At 37.7% G+C, this 23,536-nt stretch overlaps 3 protein-coding genes across 4 annotated transcripts; all 3 read left to right on the top strand.

The window, feature by feature from the left end:
- The first annotated feature begins 226 nt into the window (after window positions 1-226).
- Window positions 227-3,361, top strand: pvalb9 (parvalbumin 9). The gene is made up of 5 exons (XM_041974069.1): window positions 227-401; window positions 1,138-1,205; window positions 1,736-1,868; window positions 2,288-2,397; window positions 2,923-3,361. The coding sequence occupies exons 2-5, from the start codon at window positions 1,145-1,147 to the stop codon at window positions 2,946-2,948; spliced, it is 330 nt and encodes a 109-aa protein (XP_041830003.1). The 5' UTR covers window positions 227-401; window positions 1,138-1,144; the 3' UTR covers window positions 2,949-3,361.
- A 547-nt stretch (window positions 3,362-3,908) lies between these two features.
- ccz1 (CCZ1 homolog, vacuolar protein trafficking and biogenesis associated) lies at window positions 3,909-15,763 on the top strand. Its single transcript, XM_041974593.1, has 16 exons — window positions 3,909-4,059; window positions 5,828-5,903; window positions 5,984-6,178; window positions 6,436-6,529; window positions 6,623-6,703; window positions 6,784-6,831; window positions 7,017-7,100; window positions 7,768-7,943; window positions 8,746-8,827; window positions 9,122-9,183; window positions 10,089-10,200; window positions 10,504-10,537; window positions 10,664-10,781; window positions 12,284-12,442; window positions 13,424-13,551; window positions 15,249-15,763. Exons 2-16 carry the CDS (start codon window positions 5,890-5,892, stop codon window positions 15,302-15,304), a joined length of 1,443 nt encoding a protein of 480 aa, XP_041830527.1. The 5' UTR covers window positions 3,909-4,059; window positions 5,828-5,889; the 3' UTR covers window positions 15,305-15,763.
- Window positions 15,764-16,826: 1,063 nt separating this feature from the next.
- On the top strand, window positions 16,827-23,499 carry dlgap5 (discs, large (Drosophila) homolog-associated protein 5). Of its 2 annotated transcripts, none has more exons than XM_041973044.1 (19): window positions 16,827-16,965; window positions 18,289-18,536; window positions 18,723-18,910; window positions 19,068-19,142; window positions 19,255-19,294; window positions 19,386-19,472; window positions 19,601-19,687; window positions 19,839-19,913; window positions 20,047-20,075; window positions 20,164-20,396; window positions 20,574-20,714; window positions 20,836-20,924; window positions 21,059-21,219; window positions 21,302-21,403; window positions 21,618-21,867; window positions 22,008-22,585; window positions 22,718-22,883; window positions 23,108-23,151; window positions 23,276-23,499. In XM_041973044.1, the coding sequence occupies exons 2-19, from the start codon at window positions 18,299-18,301 to the stop codon at window positions 23,384-23,386; spliced, it is 2,694 nt and encodes an 897-aa protein (XP_041828978.1). In that variant the 5' UTR covers window positions 16,827-16,965; window positions 18,289-18,298; the 3' UTR covers window positions 23,387-23,499. The 2 variants fall into 2 exon arrangements, with proteins under 2 accessions (XP_041828978.1, XP_041828977.1); XM_041973043.1 differs by having other exon boundaries at window positions 20,038-20,075.
- The last annotated feature ends 37 nt before the right edge of the window (window positions 23,500-23,536 follow it).

Below are 23,536 nucleotides of genomic sequence, written 5' to 3'. Positions count from 1 at the left end.
GAGACGAACGGGTGCTTGAATTAAGTTTGAGATGTCTATAAGCGTTCAGAAGCACCTGCAGAGACGGAGGGTGAAGAGGAGGACAGGGAGGGAAGGGGGAGGTTTAACACAAAAATTTGATTGGATGAAAACTGCACTGTGACATTAAAGGAAGAGAACGGGGCGTGACAGGAGGGTGTAGCTGATATAAACAGTAAAGGTTAATAAGACAGGTGAGGAGGTGAGGAACACGAGAAGGAGGCTGCTGTGGCTACAGGATAATTTGATCCCTGGACAGTTTGGAAACTCAAGCATCCTTCTGTACATCCTGTCTAGAGTATATAAGACAACAGTCAGCAGTCACCACTGAGCCTTATCTGCTGCTTGCTGCTTTGGATCTGGACAGAGAGGAGCCAACAGTGGTGAGTCCCACACACATCTGTATGGGGAAACCCAGAGTACAGGTGTTGTGCAGGTACCATACAGCCTAAATGATCTGAATAAAGTTTTATTTTTTCAATTTAGCTGGAGATGGTTGATCTTTAGGCACATGTAGCTTTGACTTAAAATGGTAAGAATGATAATGATAAGAATTATTGCCACAAAATTCACCAAACTATTGATGACAAGTTGATGTTTTGAAGCTGTCAGGTAACCAAAATTTTATTTTTCCCCTGTGTTCAGATTTCTGTAAGACATCCAGTAGAATAACAGAATTAACTAAAGCAAGAAGAAGAATATATAAGAAGTATAAATTTTGATCTTTTGTTATTGTGATAATGTGCTAAAAATTCTTATTTATATTAAGTAAACTGTACACACATTTATTTTATAAAAAGTAATCTGTTTGTAAGGTCCCTAAGTTTGTAAAGTCCATAAATGTACCCCTTTTGCTTGTTTTTCTAGAAATATGCTTTAGTCAGTATATCTGAGAAGCAATCACAACTGGAGTCTTGATTTGATCATAATATAACCCAGATAAATCTGCAAAAGTAAAAATGAAAATAAAAAATAAATAAAGAAAAAGTTAATCCATCAGGGTGGTGAACAAATCCCAAAGTCTGACGTGGGTACAGATACCGTACATCTGAAAGGGAGAGAAAGTTGTGTGTGTTAGTGTATGTTAATAATTTACACAGTCTCTCTTGTACCTTACAGGACCAACATGTCGCTTACCTCCATTCTATCAGCTGAAGCCATTGAAAATGCTGTCAAGGACTGTCAAGGTAGCTTGAACATTTCCCTCCAAATATTTGTCGCTAATAATTACACATCTAAATTGCAACAGCCAAATTATGCAGGGTGAGTTATGCCCATTTATTTAAGCTTAAACTACCTTCAGGATGAAAAGCTTTGACTCAGCAAAGAATTCACATCTTAACTACAATGAAAAACAGTCAAATACAAAATAATCCAACTGATAAATTGACAGACTCATAATCTGTATTGCATCAGTCACATTCAGATCCTTTAAGTACTCTCCTTCATATAGGTGAATAATCCTCTCAACAACTGCATTATTTCCAATATATCCTCTCTGCTAAAGTCACATACAGCTTTAAATCTGAATTTAAAAAGGTTTTTAATCATTGTGTCTGTTTTAGAGGAGGTATGACTCTGCTGGTCTTAAAAGATGAAAAACAGGGCAGCAGCCACATGCTGGATTAATCTCAACATCAGCGTTTAGTGTGTGTGACCTATCGAACTGAGCTAAGACTCTTTATTGTCTATTCTGTTTTTCAATATTTGTTTCCAGCTCCAGATTCATTCTGCTACAAGAAGTTCTTTCAGCTGTGTGGCCTGTCCTCAAAGACACCCAAGGAGGTCAGAGATGTCTTTCAGATCCTCGACGAGGACAACAGCGGCTATATCGAGGAATCTGAGCTCAAGTGTGTAAATTGATAGCTAGGATGTGTGCTCTATGCCTACCAGTTCTCTAAATGCAATGTATCTACGTCTGGCTCAGAACTCTACCAACCTACAAGTTTTATGACTTCTTCCTGCAAGTACATAATTAACCTGAGCTTCAGAGAATTGTGCACTTGTGTGTTTGCCTGGCAAAAAACTGAGGTGTTAATGAATTGCACATTAATATTTACTGAATTACAGGGTTACAAAAACCCGTAATCTACCACGGTTAACGTGTTATTACTGTATTTGTGTTATATTAATCCCCTTGTGGCTGCTCACGGCAGACTTGAGTTGTACAAGTTAGGGAGTGGTTTATTTTGAAAGTCAGACATCTGCTTAGTTCATCCGTGAGAAACTGATCATATCAAATACATCCTGTATATGTGTCTGCTTGTAGGTACTTCCTGCAGCGGTTCGTTCCTGGGGCGAGAACCCTGACCGAAGCAGAAACCAAGAGCTTGATCTCAGCAGGTGATGATGACAGTGATGGACGAATTGGAGTAGATGGTCAGTATCTGACTATTCACATTGTGTTGGCATGAAATCACGATAGAGACCGAAATTATCTCATTGGATGGATTAAATCTCAGGTAGTGATAGAAAACAACTCAGAGAAGTTTAAATATTATTTAAAAATAGCACTCTAGCTATTAGGTATTTTAGCTTGATCATCTATGTTCAAACAGTTAGCTCAAGATGATTTACAACAGAAAAAAAAAAAAAAAAAAAAAAAAAGGAAACATATTTATACCAGAAACCAGCTTAGAATTTCAAACGTATTGACAAGTCTTAATAACTTTGCACCACACGTTTTTAACCACCTCTGTATCAGCACACATGCATCTACAAGAGAAGGTGTCTGAAAGTTTGGGTCCAATTTTTATACTTAAATCGTGACCGTGTTTCACCAGTTTTTATGTAATTAATCATCCCTATTAAACCTCATTGCTTTTGAATGACATTTGATGTGTGGCACTAGCAAAGAAGACAGAGGTAGGTTTTGGCATTGCCTCATGTTTCACTTTTCTCCAGAATTCCAGACTATGGTCCTGTCCTGAGTTTGACAAATTACAAGAAGTCTTCAGGTCTTTGGACATCTTTCCCCACCTCTGGAGTCTTCTGAGCCAAGCTTCCATTCCCAAGAACTAAAGATTTTTTCTTTGGTTTTTTTTTGTTTCTTCTGTTCACTTCTGTGTGCTCTTGGTTTTAAATGACCTTATGTCATTTTAAATGCAAAACATTTTAATGTGTCTTTCACTTGGTCCTTGTTCACATACCACCTTTGAAATGAATAAATGTGGAAACCTACATCTGTGCACAGAGTGTTCACATTCAACAAATTCCATAAGGGTATTTTGTTAACACAATCTATGGTAGTGGGACTGAAAAACATTTCGGAATTATTTGATAGTGACATTGTGTAAACTCATTTCAATGCCGAGCTCCATATTGTAATAAAAGAATTCTTGGAATTGTGCATATTTTTAGTTTTGATTTTATTTTGGTGTATTATAAAATATATGATTAAAGACTGTATTAATCTTTAGCTGATATGCATATCTTGATATAAAGTGCACTAAATCCAAATACTACATCAATGTAGAAATTGCTTAACAGGGAAGCCAAAATACCTTAAGATGGCAAACATCTCTTATTTAGACACAAATAATAATAATAATAATAATAATTTTTACTTTATTAATCCCGACTGGGATTAATAAAATAAATAAAAATAAAATAGTAAAATATTTTTTATTACATACATGTCTATAAAAAATATTTACTCCAAAAATTGCAAAAATATGCTCTTAAATAGAAATGGTTTCACCTGTCGATCAAATGTATAATAAAACCGCTACATACATCTCAAACCAAATAATACGCAAACTTTGTAAAGTGCATTGATCACTTAACTTCTAGGGATCATAAATTGTACGCAACAGTCGGCAAGGCTTCCCCCTGTAAGAGGAACCTTTAAGTAAATTGAAAGTGCGAATCCCCGAACAATTTAGTTTGCGACACCGCGCTGTCAAAAGCAGGAAGTTAATAATGTAAAGTATAATGCGAGCGGTATCTCCTGTTACTGATATTTTTTTTAATGCTTTTTATTTTTAATTACACACTCCATAATATTGAGAACCCGAACGTGCTGTGTGTATGCTTTGTAAGGTGAGTATTACCGTCATTTTTTCAATTAGGATTTCGCTTAGAGCACAAGTCTTCTGCTAGCAGAGCCCAGCTAACCAGTTAGCTGCCCTAGCTGAATTGCCGTCACATAGTAGCGACTTCAAGTAGTTGTACTTGTTTAGCTACATAGTCACCGGCTTCGCTCCGTGAGTTTTTTTTAGGTTTGGAGAAATGGAGAGTATGAAAACGCCAGGGATTTCCCCTATCTGGGTCGTAGCTCAGCTCGCGAGACTTCACCGGCTTAAGGACAGTGGTAACGTGCTCGACTTTTCAACATCGTGTGTACCAACAGTGATATGTTGAAGAAGTAACCAGTAGATTTCCCTCCTGGATCAAGAGGTACACTGTGAGAGCGAAGTAGGAATAAATATACTAAACTTTACAGTAGTGACTTAATAAAAGATTCAATGCATCTTTTATTTCATTTTAATGCTATACAGTTTATTTTAAAGTTCCAAACACATTGGAAATCAGTGTGTACAGTTGCTCCTCAGAAGTGATTTTGGAAACGGACATATTAATTCATTAGTGACACGGCTGTATTTATACAGAACATCTGCGTCGATACTGTCTAAAGCAAATGATCTAGCATGTCATGGTGTTTATATATATCTGTCTATATACGCCATTAAATGACATTCTTCTAAATTTCCACGTTGTATTAAGTTACAACTTTGTTGTAACTTGAGATGCTTGAGTTTATCTGCCTGACTTGACATTGCTCATCCTGTGTTGTTGCCGTTGCCAATATACACATCACAATGTTCTTGCTGCAGAAATATATCCCCTCCCTAGTAGGAACCAGCGTAATTAGCTTAAATAATAAAACTAACTTGAACACACTGGTTGATCTTCAAAGTCCAAGCTAAGAAAAAGAAAAGAGCGTCCATAGAAAAAATGTGTGCTAGATGACTGACAAAGTTTTGTTCTCTTCAAAATGTAAAAAAATAAACAAACCTAAACAGGCAAAAAATAGCACAAACCTGCCTCAAAAACAAATTTCACAGGATTTTAGAACAAAGATAATCAATAAGTGACATTACAAAGGGTTAGAAATGCATTTGTAAAGACCTGGATGTTAATCAGTCCACAGTATAACAAAAAGTCTACAAACTAAGGAAATTCTGGACTGTTTCTTTCCTCCCTAGGAGAGGATGTCTGGCTAAAATCCCTTTAAGAACATAATGTGTAATCTTATAACAGGTGGAAGATTCCCAGCATATCAAGAAAACACCTGCAGAAACCTCTACAACTTGATATAAACCTTGGTGCATGTTTCCACTGTATTAGGTTTGTGTTAATGGATGGACGCCACACAATAAACAACTTTTCTTGTTTTTGTTTTATTTTTATTTAAAAAGGAGAAAGAGAGAGAATTGAATGTGCTGCAACTCTTTAGGGACAATCTTCTGTGGAAAAATGAAATATCATTGTAGTTTTGTTTTTTATTCATTTATTTAAAAAAAATGTGTTATGCTCAGGTTCAGAAGCTTAGTGGAAGAGCATATCATAGATTAAGGCTGCTTTTCTACACCTAGATAGATATCAGACCACATTCCTGTTAATTCTGCATAGTTCCCAAGCTTCATGCAGCAGTAATTACCATAGTAAGATGCTGATCTGATATGACATTGGTATATTTTCTTAATAGAAATGCCCCTTGACCTTATAACTGTGAGCAGTAATATGTGTAGGAGCACTAGTTGTTGGTTTCTGATTTTTTTTTAACGGAGTTATCCACACTCTGCAGGCACACGGCATGCTAACCAAACTGTCACTTGAGCAAAGGAAGTCCAGACACAAGTTGCACTAATGCTCATGATAAGGTAAGAACGATTCAAAGTGGAGATTAGCAGAACCTGAATGAATCAGTGAATTATCAGCTTTGTCTTTGTGTCTTTTGTAGTCCCAAAATGGCCTCAGGAATGCAGGAAAAACAGTATACACCATCTCTGCTCAGTTTTTTTATTTATAACCCTACATTTGGACCACGGGAAGGAGAGGAAGAGAAGAAAATTTTGTTTTACCACCCAAGTGATGTTGAGAAAAATGAGAAGATCCGAAATGTGGGACTTTGTGAGGCTATTGTACAGTTCACCAGGTACCACATACAAGTATGAATGTGTAGGAGTTCCTTTATAGCTTTTTGGTATGAATTTGATAAGTGTCTGTCTTCAGTTTCATGGTTTTCTTTGGCGTATTTAATCGATAACCAAAAGTCTATGTTAGCCTGAGGACAAATAACATAACATGGAAATATTGTAATAAGCGGCTAGATATGCTCAAATACATTTAAGATGCAAGCAAAACCATGAAAGAAGCTCATCTTGTCTGCCTATGACCTTGTCTTTGTTGCAGGACATTCTGCCCAACAAAACCAGCTAAATCCCTGCACACACAGAAAAACCGTCAGTTTTTCTTTGAGCCCGAGGAGAATTTCTGGATAGTCATGGTACATTTCCAGCCTTCCTTATTTCTAGTAAGACTGTAATTTAGTTCTTACTCTTTTATTTATACGTGCTGTTTTTTTACATGCAATCCTCAGGTGGTTCGAAACCCAATGATCGAGAAGCCAAATAAAGACGGTAAACCTCCCACAATAGAGTATCAAGAAGAGGAAATACTTGTAAGTACTAAGAGATACATGCAGATTTATTCTTTTTGGAGTATTGTCTGTTATGTAATGGATCCCATCTTTCCTTGTAGGATACTGTCTATGGTGCAGTGGTAAGGCAATGCTACAGTATGTACAAGGTGAGTTTCAGTATATTTTAGGATCAGTCATTTATTTTTATGGTGTATATGTGGCCTGTTTGAGTAAAATAGGCTCTTCTCCTATAATCCAAATATGGACTCTCTTATACCTTCTAACACTTCGACTAAAAGTATTCTACTAAAAGTATCCCCATTTATCAGTGTTTGTTTTCTGTGTGCTGTAGCTCTTCAATGGCACATTTGGTAGAGCAATGGAAACCGGAGGAGTGGAGCTGCTTATCCAGAAGCTTGAAAAATTCTTTTACAGGGTAAGGATTGTTTACATCTGCCCATCAACTCTTTGTTGCTAGGTGGATTTGTATTTTTCTTTGTTTTGGATTCATTTAATGCTCAACATACTGTCTTGGACATACTTGTGTATAAAAAAGTCACTAGACCTTGACAGTTAGTGTTTTCACAAGGGCTGGGCTTAGCTTATGATGTTTGGGCAAACAGTCAAGTGTCTGTAGTTGTTTCTGTGTAAATACTCATGTTAATTTTGGAAAGCTGTAAGATGTTTACAGTCATGCCTGATTCATTGGTCGTTAGTTAATTTACAGTACCTTTCATCATTTTACATCACTGTCACTTCTCTGGAACAGCACAACTCTTGGCTTTAACACTCAGCCAAAGTTTAAAAAATTGATTTCTAATTAGGGAATACCCTTCTTAAGTTAACACGGGCTTCCCTCTCCACCATGTAACTTAAAGACAAAGAGAAAGTGAGACGCTGTGATGAGCGTCATCAGAGGTTGAATGTCTCCACTTCTTATTCCCTCAGTGATGCAAGCGTCTTTGCAGAGCATCAGTCAGTTTCTTATTCCACTTTCTTTGTTGGGCTGTATCAAACACTATGGGAAGGTAAACTGACCTCTTTCTCCCTTGCTTCTCCTTTTGTCTGCATGTGTGTATGTGTGTTCACGCTGGGGTTTCCAGTATCTGCAGACTCTCCATTTGCAGTCCTGCGACCTGCTGGATGTGTTTGGTGGCATCAGCTTCTTCCCCCTGGACAAGATGACCTACCTGAAGATCCAGTCTTTTGTTAACAGAGTGGAGGAGAGCCTGAGCCTGATCAAATACACAGCTTTCCTCTACAACGATCAGCTTATCTGGTATAGACTGCACACTTTTAAAAACTGTGTTCACTTATCCCTCTAATCCATTGACTATTAAATCTGACAGCCATGAACAGCCCTATCCATATTTACTGCCATATACATTATGATCATAAAATCTCACCATTAGCATGTAAAAACACACAATTGAATGCTGGGGAAACGGAGGTGGTCCTTAACATAACCCCTAATCCTCTTTGCGATTTATGTGTTTTCTGACATGTAAAATGTTGTCAGCCACCTTAGTGTGTAAGCAGTGAGTGGTTTTACATGGCTGCTAATGAAATATGTTCATCTTTCAGTGAACAATGAAACAGGAAAGAGGCTGTTTAGCCACTGAGTGGCTCAAAAGAAGACAATACATAATTTCAAATGGTACCAGTCGTTTTAAATGAATAACTGATTAAGGAAGAAAAAAGATTATAGTACAGTAAGTCTGTAGGCCATTATGTAAAACCAAAGAGGAGATTGGATCTTGCAGATCTGATTCATTACCTGCTGAGCACATCCTGATCAGGTGTTACTGCATTTCTGACAAGATCCGTCCACATCTATCTGACAGAGTGGTAAACACAGCCAACAGGAAAGACTAAGGCCTACCCCCTCGGCTGTTACAATTGTCTGACTCATAAAGCTGCATTTTGTGCCTTCATGTTTTATTCTAGAGTATTAATTGCATCACATGCTGAGCCACTCTCATTAAGGACATGTGATGCTTTTAAGATCTAGCCATTACCAGAACACCAAAAAAGCAAACAACAATACATTTAGTTAACTTTGTTATCATTGTTATGTGCAGGAGCGGGCTGGAACAAGATGATATGCGGATCCTGTATAAATATCTGACCACCTCGCTGTTTCCCAGGCACTCTGAACCAGAGGTAGGTGGGAGCATGCAATGAACAGTTGACTCAAGTATGAAGAAATTAGGATGACTTCAATAACGATCAAAGAAATTTAAGATGCTATGTTAGTATGGAAAATGTGTGCTGCTAATGCAGAGCTTTGCTTATTTCATAGAATTAAATGTAGTTTACACTGTAGAACTCTTTAGATTTTTTTTCCCAAATGGATGGATAAGCATTTTACCCTTGACATGACATTCATAACTTACTATATAGTAATCCCATATATTTTCAGTCTGACCCTCCTCTTTTATTGTTTTCTCACCTCAGTTGGCTGGCAGGGACTCTCCTCTGAGGCCAGAAGTTGCAGGAAATCTGTTGCACTATGGAAGGTAAATCCCCAATCCCATCTGTGTCCCTACCTTTTTTTTTAATCCTTCTCTCCAGAGATATGCAGTCCATGGAGAAATGTCATTCATGGGCCACCGTGTCCCAGATACAACAAAGTGCATACACTGTACATGCACATGAATGCTTGAAGATAAATGCTTGGGTGGGTGCATGTCTGTGAGCTGACCTCAAGTTATTTCATCCAACTGACAAGTTAATAAGATAAGGAGGTAACTCCCTTGGTTAACAAATTGTGGGTTTAGCCAAAAGGTAGAGTAGTGCACGGCACTACATTCAGTTTTAGTGTAACTAAGGAAAGTTTGCTTTGAGTGTTGGCTGACTAACATTTACGTATGTCCCCTGCTGAAATAACTAGTGTTTAAGAGTGATGTGAAACAGCAGGAATAGGTTCAGGTCTAATTCAGAGTGGCCTGTCATGTGATGGGAAAACACATTTTTTTTCTTTTTTGTAAAACACTAAGGTTACTTTAAAAACAGAAGAAAAATAGCAGTAAATGAAATTATAGAGGGTTTCAAACAGTCTTGGAAATCTGTCATGAAAGGGTCGTGTCTCTTTCACAGATCTTAATTTCATCTCATGTCTCTACTTCTTACCTCCTAATCTCTTTGCTTCTACATCCTCCAGGCTACGATGTTCTTAGCTAATTATTTTAAAGGATGCAACAGTTTTTAAAATGCACACAGAGGAGCATTTCAGATGCATTATTCCTGTGTCAGGAATAAAGTGTCCTGTCACAAGGAAAGTCAACTCATTCATTTTGGGATCCAGTGAACTAGGTTTTCTCTTCTGTTATTTAATAAGCAGGTTTTTTTTTTAATAATAATTTTGACTTTCACACTTATTCTGTGATTACTAACCCAACCGTGCCTTCATCTGTGCTCTCAGGTTTCTAACAGGACCTAGTAATCTTAAAGATCCAGAGGCCAAATTCCGATTTCCAAAAATTTTTGTCACAGCAGAAGATGGCTATGAGGAGCTGCATCTGATTGTTTACAAGGTGTGGCGTTTCAGCTCTCGTTGCATTTATACGCTCACAGGGATTTTAAATGTATTAGAATCCAGAATTAATTTTTATTTATCTGCAGAATGAGTCTCATTATGTGTGATGGGAGGATTTGTCATGTATAAACTTCACATTTTGGAAATATTCCACTACTCTGTTAATGCTTTTTGGGATTAAACAGCTCATTTTAAAAAAGGATGAAACACTTTCCACAATGCTTATCATCACATTAAAGTGGTTCCTAACCTGCGTGGCCCAGATTCTGCCTGTAACCTAACCTGATCTGCTCTTCTGCAGGCGATGAGCGCTGCAGCTTGTTTCATGATCAGTGGTACGTGTAAGTTTATCCACTTATAGGATGGAGCTCGTTTCTCTGTTCCTGGTTGTCAATATACAGTTGATGTTGTGTTAGTGTGTTTCTTTTCTTTTTACGTTTCCCTCCTGCATGTCGTTCCAGCCTCTGTGGAGCTGACGAGGGAGTTTTGTGAGCAACTGGATGGCTTGGTGGGCCCTCAGCTGACTCTGTTGGCGTCAGATATATGTGAACAGTTCACCATTAACCGCAGGATATCTGGGTGGGTGAAGAATCCACCACTTTTTAAAATTAAATTACATTACACAGAGCAAGATTTTATTTCCCATCATGAATCACAACCCCCTTTCACACACCTTTCTAAGTCTAAGTTTTTGAAAGGGTAGAGGGGGAATGGGTGGGGGGGGTCAGAATTAAGTCACCTCTGATTCACTTCTGAGCCGTCAATGAAATTTATAAATTTATAAAATTTATAACGGATGCAGAACAGACTCGACTTGCGCCAGCTTTCATACATGAAGGTAGAATAGCAGCATGACATTGTGATGTTGTGATGATGCATGGCTTATGTCGAGCACACAGCAAGATTTAAAACTGAACATTCACTAAATCATACTACAGCACAGCGAGTGTAAATATTTTAACATCATGTGGTCATTGTGCATAACACTCTTATGGCTAGCTGAGGAGATGATATGAGAGATATATCAGACACAAGTTTTATATGTCACACTGCAGAGGGACATCACTACAACACTGTAGTGATTTATGAAAGGATACGCTGGTGTTAGTTAGATTAATTTGGAGAAATGGGTAAAGGGGCTTAAAGAGTGGCTCATCGTTGCAGCCAGTGATGGTACTAATCTAAGAAAGGGGCTACATCGAGCATTAAGGTATACACACTGTGCAACAGCCACACAATGACTCCCCTTAAAATTCTTTATTTAGATACAGCTGTATAAAAAGATATTTGGATACTCCAGGTGCTTAGTAATGAAACAAACATGTAATAAATCTAACTATTAAGGGTGTTTGTGTATTTGTCAGGAATAATTTGCTCTAGTCAAAGTTTAGTGCTGTTTTTCTAGAGTACCTATCATCTGTCATCATTTATTTGTATTAACTCTGTGAAGCTGGCAGAGACAAACAAAGCTCTAATATTACAGGATATCACCATGGCACTATTAAGGGGTAACTCAAGCAGTGCTGCTTTAAGGACTGGCATCCTGGGCTGTACTTCTTTAACCCCTGCAATTACACTCAGATAAGTCCTGGCCTGTAATCCAAAACTGGCCCTGGCAGCTTGATGAGCTTCTTGTAATCAACTTAGTGAAGAATCCACTGAATGAATAATGAGGTTCCAAATTCCTCAGCTGGCTTACAGGTGTGTGTCCTGAATTTGGCCTGGTGATTGTACACACCATGGATAAAAAATAATTTCATGGCCTATTTGAATGCATTCATGCATCCTATTGTAGAGAAGCAATCACAGTACTGTGCATGAGGTTAGCTGTTATCCAAACTGTGTCCTAATTTTATTTTAATAAAGGTAAGAACAATTCAGATGCATTGAAATGGCAATAAATTATTTTGCTTTAAAGGTAAACAAACAGCAGCCATCAGTGTCACTCTAAAATCCCAAATCTCAGTTTCTCATAAGCACCAGCTAACATAACCATTACTATGTGTGTAGCACATGAAACTCACACATTTGTTTACTTTATGTATCTTTTTTGTCCATGTACGCTATGTTTGTCCTTTTAGACCAGAGAAGGAGCCCCAGTTTAAGTTCATCTACTTTAACCACATGAACCTGGCAGAGAAGAGCACCATCCATATGAGGAAGACTGCAAGTGTCTGTCTTACCTCTGTCCATCCTGACCTCATGAAGATCCTGGGAGACATCAACTGTGACTTTGCCAGGTACAGCATTAATTCTGGCCTTGTGAACCGGTTGCTATCTAACTGATGCCTCCAGGTATTGTTTAGTGCGTCTTTGTGTAATGACCACAAATTAGGTTAGTAGTATTGCTGACGTTCCCAGCTAAAACCACAAAGTACATCAAATTGATTAATTTCAGTTAAATAAGTGCAATGTTTAATGTCCAAGCCAGGAATGAGACACTTTCACAAAAAGAAAAAAAAGTGTCAGACATCAAATTCTCAAATGGTTTCTCCTTGTTTTCAGGGCAACTGGGTCATTTTACTCACTCAATGGGGCGTAGCAGATTGTTGTAAACTTTCTCTGTCCTTTCAAGCAGTCATGAGACTGTAGTCATGTGGAAATTCCATTTTCCATCTGTGGGACAAACTGTAGGCTGGCATCGGCATTCACTTCATACATTTCTGTAACAATACCCGTTCCTCTTTATGTGCGGGTGGCGTGTTTCTTGTCACTTTACTTTTAGGCTCATGACTATATTTACCCTTATTTAAATTCTAACACCAAACATGCATCAGAAGAGAAAACAGATCTCATAAAGGCAATAGACACTTTAGTCAAATTCCAGTGACTATAGATATTTTATATATATTTAAGCTGTTCAGGCTATTAAACACTGAATTGTGGGTAATTATATTTGTCTTTCTGGTGACGTCTCTGTCTGAATTTTTATTGGTGAATAACTGGGCTGTTAGTTCAGGTGTTTCTTAACAGATATCAGATGCACACAACATTCACATAATTTGGTTAATAATAAAGTATATTGTGTACACAAGAAAATTATTTTCTTTGCAAAAACATCACCAAAAACATTCAGGACACAAGGGGAATAGGATTTAAATATTTTATAGCAAGTGATCATTATAATTTTTTCTTAACTGCATTTAATGATCTGCAGTCTTCAAGTACCATTAATGTGTATGTGATGCTATCTTTATTTGATGTTTCAATTTGTCTCCCAGGGTTGATGAAGATGAGGAAATCATCGTAAAAGCTATGACAGACTACTGGGTAGTCGGCAAGAAGTCAGACCAGAGAGAGCTGTACGTGATCTTGAATCAAAAGAACGCCAATCTGATCGAAGTTAATGGTACGTCCTCACTGCCGGGATGAGTCTGCCTTGATACTTATTATCATTCATCCTCCATCCACCCATCCATTTTCTATACTTGCTTGATCCGATTGAGGGTCACAGGGCACTAATGTCGCATGTTATTCTGTTGGCATGTTTGTGTGTAAGCAGTGTTTTGTATGCAGCTGAATTAAGGTTTGAATTACACCAAGCCTTTCGGGGGGACCTTATTTTCGGGCGTGTACTGCAGCTTTGCAAGTCACATGCATATTAGTGGATGTAGTGTGGTCAGAAATATAGTTACTACCCCCCCCAAAAAACTCTGCTACTACTGTATGCAGCTTGTTTAATCAGAAACAGGGACAGAAAGTTCTTTAACAACAACAAAAAGAAGCATATCAAGTAGGGCTGGACTATATAGGAAAAAAAGCATATCAAATAAAAGAATCATATTAATTTATATAAATAAGTATTGCTAATTATCAAAAGATTTTAAAAATATATTTTAAGTGCAGTCCTAGCCATTTTATGCTATTGCTTAATGTTCTACTTTTTATGAAGACCACAAACACTGAGTTCTTATTCAACCTTTTATTCAACCACATTTTTAACCATAACCAAAAATCTTTAAAAAAGAAAAATAAGTCAGCTTGACCTGAGTGATGTCTTTAAATACTGGCATACATAAAGAAGAAACTAAAGTGACCAGAAAATATGATAAATAAATATTTAAATAATGTTTTGATGAAAATAAATAAAACATAACTAGAATAGTGTATTTTGGTAGGAATGGCACACTACCAGTTCTAGGTAGCTCAGAAACCACAACCCCTACCCTATTTCTTTTTGGGACAATTTCCTCTGCCTCTCCTTACAGCAAACATCTTTTGCAATACATGTGCTCCATGTTATACTTTGAGAGGGGTGGGGGCTTGGTGAAGTAGCATGCCTGGGTCTGCTGTTGTGATTGGTTAGGAGAAAGTAATGACTAGTATTAAGCTACATGATAGGCTATAATGAAAAAGGAAGGGAAACTGTTTTTCTATTGAACTTTTTTTGACCCCTTTTTTTTTATTTTTTTTATTACACCACATGTCTATCGATCGATTATATATTTTTATTGAGTTATTGTCCAGCCCTGATATCAAGTATTTGTTGTATGGGCGTTCATAGCACACAACAATGCTGCTGTCCACAGTGCTGAAGGACATAAAACGGATCAACTGGAAGATTTAATTAATTAAATTAAATTAATTAATAAACTCAAATTAATGCTATTCTTTTCAAGAAACATGAGACCTGAAAGTGGACTATTTTTCAGGCTCCCCCTTAAAGTATCAGCTGAATGTCTAAGGGGAGCTCCTCTGCCTTTCAGGGGAGCCGAGCTCCCTTTAGTTCCCCTGTAATTCGAACCCTGAGCTGAATGTCTCCGAGAAATCTGAAGGGTCAGAATTTTTGTTGTTAAATTATTATTAAGAATTTTACTTCTACTTCTATTTAAAGGGGTGTTTTGTCTTTTTTAAAGGTTATGTGGAAAAACTTGTGAAGTCTATTTTATCTGCAGCACACACCTCTTTAGTTTAACTTGCCCATCAAGATTTGCTTCTGATTCTTTAAACTGAGCTTCACCTAAAAAAGATTAACTGTTCCTTTAACATCCATCTTACCTTACTCTTAAATGCATCTTTGTCTCTCTTGTGTTTTTTCTACTGCAGAGGAAGTTAAGAGACTTTGTGCAACGCAGTTCAACAACATATTCTTCTTGGACTGAGCTGACAGATGAATGCTGTTTGATCACACCAAAAACTGTCAGCATTGCAGAGAATCAGTGACAGCATCAGCGTAATGCAATAATTGCATTGTAAAACAATAATAATGACATTTTCTCACCTTTTTTTTTTTTATTTAATCTACAAAAATTGTAATTTTCTCTTGTAATTAATTGTAAAAATCCAGATTTTGACTGTACATGAACTATTTCATTTTCTTTGTACATACTTGTAGGGTTTTGTTAACTGCTTATATGTTGCCTCAACATTACCTTTGTCTTTTTTTTAAGAACCACATCATGACAGTGTGCTGGATTAATTTAAAAACTGACATGCACCAAGCAGTTTATTCTAGTTTAATTTGATGAACAGTGATATAGTTTTAAGATGATATCATATCAAAAAGTATTGTGGTTTGTAAACGACTGCACTAACTTTAAATAAATTAAGAAGCAATTTTCCTTTGTGTACAAAATTAATTTTTACAATATCTTTGGGTAAGTTTAAGGACTCGAGTGTTCCAGATGTAGCGGTGGAAGGGTGAGAGTGTGGTTTTTAAGATCTTTTTTTTTTTTTTTAAGTAAACAGAAATGGTCTACAAAGTTAATTTGTCCTAAAATTGTGGTTACACATACCTGCTGTTAATGAGACTTTTTAAAAAGGTGCAGAATCTTTAGCATCTGTACAGCTCGTGTTGTGATTTCTTTCTTTCTTTTCATTTTATGCAATCTTCTGTTGGTGTATTAGATAAATCTCGAAAGCACAAAGCTAAACAGGGTTTAGCTTGATCTCTGCAATTCCATTAACTCTTATAAATTAAATAAAATGAAATTAAACTTTATTTATATAGCGCTTTCGCATACTAAGAAGTATCCAAAGTGCTGAACAGGTAAAATAATACAAAATAAAACATGAAACAACAAAAACATAAAGGAGAACAGTTGTACCCAATGTAAAAGATGAGTCTTATAAGAGATTAGATTCTAGGTGCATCCCTTTGCCAAAATGCATAAGAAAAAAGGGGGGGGGGGGAGCTAAAAACATAAGTTAAACTGTCACTAATCCTGTCTTCTTAATAGGAATAATACAACCAAGCAAATTTCTGTTTAATAAAAAAATTCAACAAAAACAAGTCAAAAAAAATTTGTAGGAAACGTTAAATTATTTAAATCCTAAAACCACTATAAGGCTATTGTAAATTTTAAAAAAGATTAAAACACTACAGTGAGTAACACACGTGACTCCACCACTCCCCACCCGTGCTTAGCAACCCAAAGTCTTTCGGAAGAAAAGAGACATTTAAAAAACGAGAAAATAAATCAAGTTGGAAAGAGATTATAGATGTTTAAAGAAACATCACTTTTCAAGTTGTAAAACTTAAAACAAAAAAAAAAACAAAAATGATTCTAATAGTTCAGGTTAATGAATCGAATTGAAACTACAAAATTAAACCTAAAGAAGAAGAATCGCAACCAATCAGAGCCCAACTATTTACCACAGACAGCCAATCAGCGTCAGCTATGACGAATTTAAAAAATAAACCGCCATGTTAAATGTTGTGATTTTCGGCTTCGTCGCGATTGCCCGTTGTTGTGTAAAGTTTTTCATATCACGTAAAAGGAAAAATCGTGTTTTTATACGTGGATCTTTGGAAAAGAAACAGGTAGGATGTGCGTTTATAAGTTACACACTCGTTGTAGGTTCTTGGTTGCTAAAGTAATTATTTGCTTTATATAGTTGTATGACTATAGTGGGTAGGAGAGTTAGCTCCAGGGGCAGTTTTAGTTTAACCGTTTTAGCTAGTTTGGTGTCGTCTTTATTCCACTATTTTGTAACGACTTTAAAGTTAGTATTACAAGTGATTGTATTATTACTAATATGCTAATTGTGTACTTAATCACTAATAATATCACTAGTCCTACAAACCCCATTACTTAAACCGTTAATATTGAGCAGAGTTGTCAAAGTGAGGGTTTCTCATTTTGATGTGATGGGAAAACGTTTAATGATTCATATTCTGGCCCCTTCAGGTTAGTTTATTTGACATGTACTTTATTATACATTAGTAGGAACCTTTCAGTTGACAGAATAATAGTAAATTGTTTTCATTATGACACTTGAACATTAAATTATCAACACTGTATCTCTTTAGACAGGTTGCAGCAATAGAGTATTTGTTGTTAGTCTTAAATTAAATGAAAAAAGTTAGCTTTAGTACGCAAGATAAAGACCGAACTGCAAACTTAATGTAACAAAACGCAGGATATTCAGATCGTTTTTTGTTTTTGTTTTTTGATTCAGCCCTTCTAACTTTGAATAATACCAAGAACAAATGCTCTTTTTACTTCCAGACATCTTTTATTTCGCATCTTTTTTTAATTGTGATACTTCACCTTTCTAAATCTTTAGAAGTTGTATATATGTCAGGTATTAGATTTCATTATGTTTTTTTCTTGGGATTGTATATCCCATCTACTTCACTATGAGGACTGTATCAAGAATTATAGTCCTATCAGCTAAAAAGAAAGGCATCAAATTATGTGCTTCTAGTCTTCATCAGATATGTATTAAGCTAATTCTGAGCTTCTCATTGTACTGTTGCAACTATGCAATTTCCCCACTGAGGAATGAATAAAGGTTTTCTTCTTATTATTGCCATTTTGTATGGAAGGGCTTTAAAAGTTTACTTTGTGTAATAAAGTAGATTTAACTATGTATGGTATATGGTATATAAAATGTGTGTGTATATATATATGTATGTATGTATATGTGTGTGTTTGTAAAAGTTACTCATATTTCATGATCCTATATCCTCTATATGACTTCTAACATTGTTGAATGAGTAATTATGATGATTTATTTATGATATGCTTACTATATGCCAGTTATAACCTGAGTTCAAAAATACATGTGCTGTTGTTTTGGTTTCTCTGACATGAAGTGCACCCATCAATGCATAATTACTCCAACTTCCCAATTACTACAGATACCTGAACATGGAGTCTCGATTCGCTCACCTGCGTCAGCGGGACGCCAGTGTGTCAATGCTGAGGGTAAAAATGTCACGAAGAAGATCTCAGTCCCAAAAGGAGAATCGAGAGCGAGCTGTAAATACACGCAGGCAGCTAGATAAACTCCCAGAGCTGGAAATGTCCTCTTTGGATGCATCCATCATGTTGGCCAACATGTCTACCATTCAGGAGAAGGCACTGGACAATGCAAGACCTGCAAAAAGTATGACTTCATTATCTATCACAGCAACAACTCCAGGTTCCCTGCACACATGTGCAAGGGAGTTAACGCCATAACAATCACCTTTTCATTATGTAAAGCTCCGTGATTACCTGGCAGCTCTGCTATTTTATGTACTTGTCATCCTTGCTTAAATGTGCTTAATATGACCCACCTGTTTCACCACAGCTAAAGCACAAGAGGAGAGGGTGAAACAGCTTGAGCGCTGGAAAGAACGGAAGGTTCTTGAAAGGGAAAAGGAGAAGAGAGAGAAAGAGCGTAAAGGGGTGTTTAAGACTGGCCTTTATCAACCGAAGGACACCCTCACTGTTGTGTTGCTCCCTGCTGTCCCACCTGCTTCGAACAGACCTAAAGAGGTGAGGAAGAACTATTCATACCAAGCATATCTGTATTTCACCTCTTTCCCTCATTTGTACTTTTTTTTCAATGACATGAAGGATAACATAGGTTGACCTTTTCTTAAAAACACAATTGTATGCATTGATTAATATGTAATATTTGCTTGTCTTTCAGAAAAAGGTGAATACAGCTATAACCCAAAGCACCAGAGTTACCCGTTCTATGAAACAGCAGCAGGAAGTGCACAAGGTGACATTTTTTTTAGATTCTGTGTTCTCTGTTTCCATATAAACTGTCAAATTATTTGATCAAACTAATACATAGTTGGTGCACTGTTTTTCTTTTGTCAATATCTGCACAGCCTCTCAAGATGCAGGATCCAAATTCCAGGACAAACAAAGGTAAATTAGCTTGATGCCTTCAAAGAAAATAACGCATAATTCAGCTGTATCATTCCATGTTTTTAGATCTGACTTCCCACTCTTTCCTTAGTTCAACCTGCTGTGGAAAAATCAACTAGGACCTGTGTAGCTCCTGTCAGGCCTGCAGCAGCTGCCACCAAAAGCAAAGTTTGTGCAGGTAACTAACAAGAGGACGAAACCTGGGGCATAAATATACCTGAATAGCAGCTACTGTGTTTGTGTCACCCTATTGTGTTTCTGTATTTGCATCTCAATCTGTGTCTCTTTCGGGTCATCCTACTGTAGTGGAGCCTGCTGTACGAGCTTCTTCAACCAGATCAGCCAACAGGCTTCCTGTTACTAAAGCTCCTGCAATGAAAGACAAACCTAAAGGTAAGCCTGCTGGAACACACTATACACCAACACAAGCTTTTAAGCTGTTTTTGAAAATGTACTCTTTGGTTTTTGTGTCAGAGACATTGTTTACCATAGAAGGAAAAAGACAGTGTTTTGGAAAGTATATTAAATGTCTTTCTGTCTCTAGATGTAAGACCCATAAGGACCATAGTGGTTGTTAACCCTCTTGCGCCCCCATCTGATGGATTAAGAAACTGCAAAGGTATTTTCATACTGACAAAGAACTACCCATATTTTCTTAAAGCTTGCTGAACAGTGCTTATTTTTTCCTTGTAAATATGAGCTGTTTTAACTTGTCTAATTTTTTTTTGTGTGTTTTCCTTTAGCATATACAGCAGCTGGGAGCAACCCAGTCCACCCCAAGGTGAGTGCTTCTGTTTGTGTTCCACACAACATAATGGTTTATATCAGGTTTTAGGGATCAGTTCGTCATTTGTTACGGTTTTATGTAGGAGCCAGAGGTGACAGAAGCAGAGAAAACACCTTGTCCTCCCAGCCCAACATCTTGTCCTGAGGAGCAAGATATGGTAGTGGACCAAGCTCCAGAGCAACCTGTTCCTTCTGGGGATGCTGCTTTACCATCCTTTGCTCCCGACGGTTTCACCTTTCAGGCTCCTGCTGGCTTGTCATCCTTCAAGTTTGAGCCTCTTACTCCACGCTCAGCAGATGCCTTCCTTACTCCAAGGTCTGTTTTCCCTGTAGTCTTTTTGTGGTTTTTGTCAAAGATATTTACAATGCCGAAAGGCTCCACTTCCATGTCTTGTTGAATATTTAAACTTAGAGAAGACTAGGACCACAGGTTTTTTTTCATTGCCTTTAGTCTTTTTTATGTAACTGCTTTATCTAAATTCTTCCTGTCCAGCTCCAGCTTCAATCTTCCTCCAGGCCCAATTTGCAGTGTTGAGCCTCAAACAAAGCCAAGCCAACCCTCTCCTCCCAAGACTCCACACTGTTCTCCTTGTGCAGGTCCTGCTCTGACAAAGCATGATGTGCCATACTTCAGGTGGCGTTTCTTTTTTGTTTTTCCCCTTTTTGTTCTTTATTGTGGATCTTGGTCTGATAAGTGTGATTAAAAGTGTTATTTTATTATTATTATAATATTTTTTTATTATTATTATTATCAGATCGGAAATTGACAAAGAGACAGACAAACTGACAACTCTTAGTCTCCACTGGGAGTCTAAAGTGGAAGATGAGTCCATCCCAGAAGAAAGTAAGTGCATCTTCCCTTCCAAAAGTGACATTTTGAGTATCTTACTTTTTTAAATTTGGTTTTAATGAGAGGGACTGAACATAATTAATTAAAGAGCAATTCTTACTGAGGCCATTCTTGTTCCTGTCTGATAGTGAGAGACCGTATGCGCTCAGCTGTCGGTCAGGCAAGGCTGCTGATGAAGGAGCGCTTCAACCAGTTCAGCGGTCTGGTGGATGACTGTGAGCTGGGCCGAGGGGAGAAGATCACCACCTGCACTGACCTGCAGGGATTCTGGGATATGGTTTATTACCAGGTGAGACTCTTAGGAGTGGGACAAAGTTGTGTCAGACTCTAAAGACAAAAGTTACAATTATTGTCCTTCTGTGGGTTGTCAGGTGGAAGATGTCAAGAAAAAGTTTGACGCTCTCAAAGAAGCAGAGGGCCGAGGTTGGGTGGAGGAGCACAAACCCCCATCACGCCAAAGGAAAGTGGTAAAGGTGAAGACTTAAATATTTGTTTTCATTAAAAAACAAAACAAAACCTTGCAGAGCAGTTTTACTATTTTGTTTATAACAGATTTTAAAAATTACACATGGTACAACATCTACATACTGTCTCTTTAGTTTCTCTTTTAGCTTCTTCATTAAAGAAATTATGCTTTGTTTCTTTTGTGTGTTTTAAAAAATCTTTAACATCTTTTCTTTATGACAGAAACCAACAGCTGCACCTACCAACCCAACAGGAACCAGAGCAGCGGCTAAGTCTCGCCTGGCTGCTGTAAAAGCAGCCATGAAAGCCAGACAGCAGGCGGCCACGCTGGAGAGAGAGACCAAGGATGCTGAAAATGTTGAAACAGGCGCAAGTTCTCAGGAGCCTCAACCGCAATCAGGGGCCCAAACATTGGAAAGAGTAGTCTTTGATGGAGGCTTCTTTCAAGTGGAGAGCCCAGCCAAATCAACAAGTGAGAGAGAATAATAATTACTTAAAAAAAGGCTTTGCTTTGTTTTTTCGTGTCATGTTTTTGTGTTTTCTGATGTACTTTTCTTTTCTGTTAGCTCTATTATTTCTTCCTATAACAATGTTGTATGTTTGTGTTTTCAGTAAGGAGATCCAGCCGTCTGAGTGCTGCTGTGTTGCCCCGTGCCTCTCCCTGCACCACATACGTCTCACCTAGAAGAGTCACTCGACAGTCCCTCGCATTGGCCCAGACTATGGTTGCACTTGCGTCTCCTGCTCAGTCTGTCCACACTCCAGTGCGGTTGCATCTTACCCTCGAGCAAACTCCAGCACCAAAGTCTAGGGGAGCCACTCCTCAGCTGCCCCAGAACCAAGAGGGAGCTGTAAATGGCTCCCTTTGTTTCTCACCTGTTAAGGAAGTGCTTACAGATGAAATCCAGTCAGAGAGAAGCTCCACACAACAGTTAGAAAGGGCTTCATCACAAGACAACACTGCAGCTGAAGACATCCATAATGACCTCTCTCTCCCTCCAAGACTTAGCTTCGCTCCATGCAAAACACCTTCTCCAGTCCTCCAGACTCCTGAGCCCTCAGCAGCCATGAGTTTCATGCTGTCACCCTGTGTAACTCCTGGCCAGCCAGCCATCTCCTCTCCTGCTAGGCAGGTTCATATGGAGGCCCAGGAGTTTGTGTGTCACACACAAAATGCATCAGTCATTGAGGTAAATCATATTTCAGGTTCTGTTCATTTTATTGTTTTGATATTGTTTTTTTAAAAAGTATTTCCTGATAGAAAGGCTGTTTTCTCAGACTTCACAGTAATGATTTTTTTTTTTTAATAATTGTTATTTTAGGAAATTCCTGGGTTGGACTTTGAGCGTTACCTACAGCCCTCACAGAGATGCAGCCTGTCACCAAGCGAGACGGTGGCTCGAGAGAGTTTGTCACCCATGGCAACAGATGTAGAGATGGAGAGTCCAAGAAGTCAATCTGAGGAACTGCTTACACAGCAAGAGCCGGGTATGACTATTGCATACAGGTGTAGTGCATGCAATTTTAACTTAAGTTTTATACTTTGCCACTTTATTGAGTTTAAAGCTGCAGTATGCAGGGTTTTATCATTTGGACTTGTCTTTAATAAGCTGACAATTCTAATATGTCAGACCTGCATATTGCATCTTTTTAGATAAAAGGTGTCTGCCTGAATGCACAGCAATAACAACGTCTGCTCACTGTCACCACAGCACTGTCTGTAGAGTCTTCGGTGTTAGCTCCTCAGTCACCACAGGTTCGAATTTTTCACTGTTCACTTCTTTACATCCAAATATAACTTTAGTCTCAACAAAAAAGTTAATCGGGCTTTCAAAAACAACTCCTCTCTTTATAAATGTTTATTAATGTGTCATTTTTAGGTCCAGACTGCAGAATCTGCCCTGCTTCTGTTCACCCCGGATCTGAAGGACAGGATACGCCAGTCTGTCTGTCCAAATGACCTCATGTTCTTCACCCCTCCTGACATATAGCCAAAGATAAATGTCTCTCAAAATGTTCAGTTTATAACTTTCACTTTTATTTCAAGATTTGGAAGAATTGTTTTGTTTTCCAAAAGGTTCTAAATAAAGTTGTGGTTCAAGCAGGAAATGGCTTAAGGTCTTTATTTATATTCTGTCACA

Source organism: Melanotaenia boesemani, chromosome 21 (assembly GCF_017639745.1).
Source record: "Melanotaenia boesemani isolate fMelBoe1 chromosome 21, fMelBoe1.pri, whole genome shotgun sequence".
NCBI lineage: Eukaryota > Metazoa > Chordata > Actinopteri > Atheriniformes > Melanotaeniidae > Melanotaenia > Melanotaenia boesemani.
This window is presented reverse-complemented; position numbering and strand designations above follow the sequence as displayed.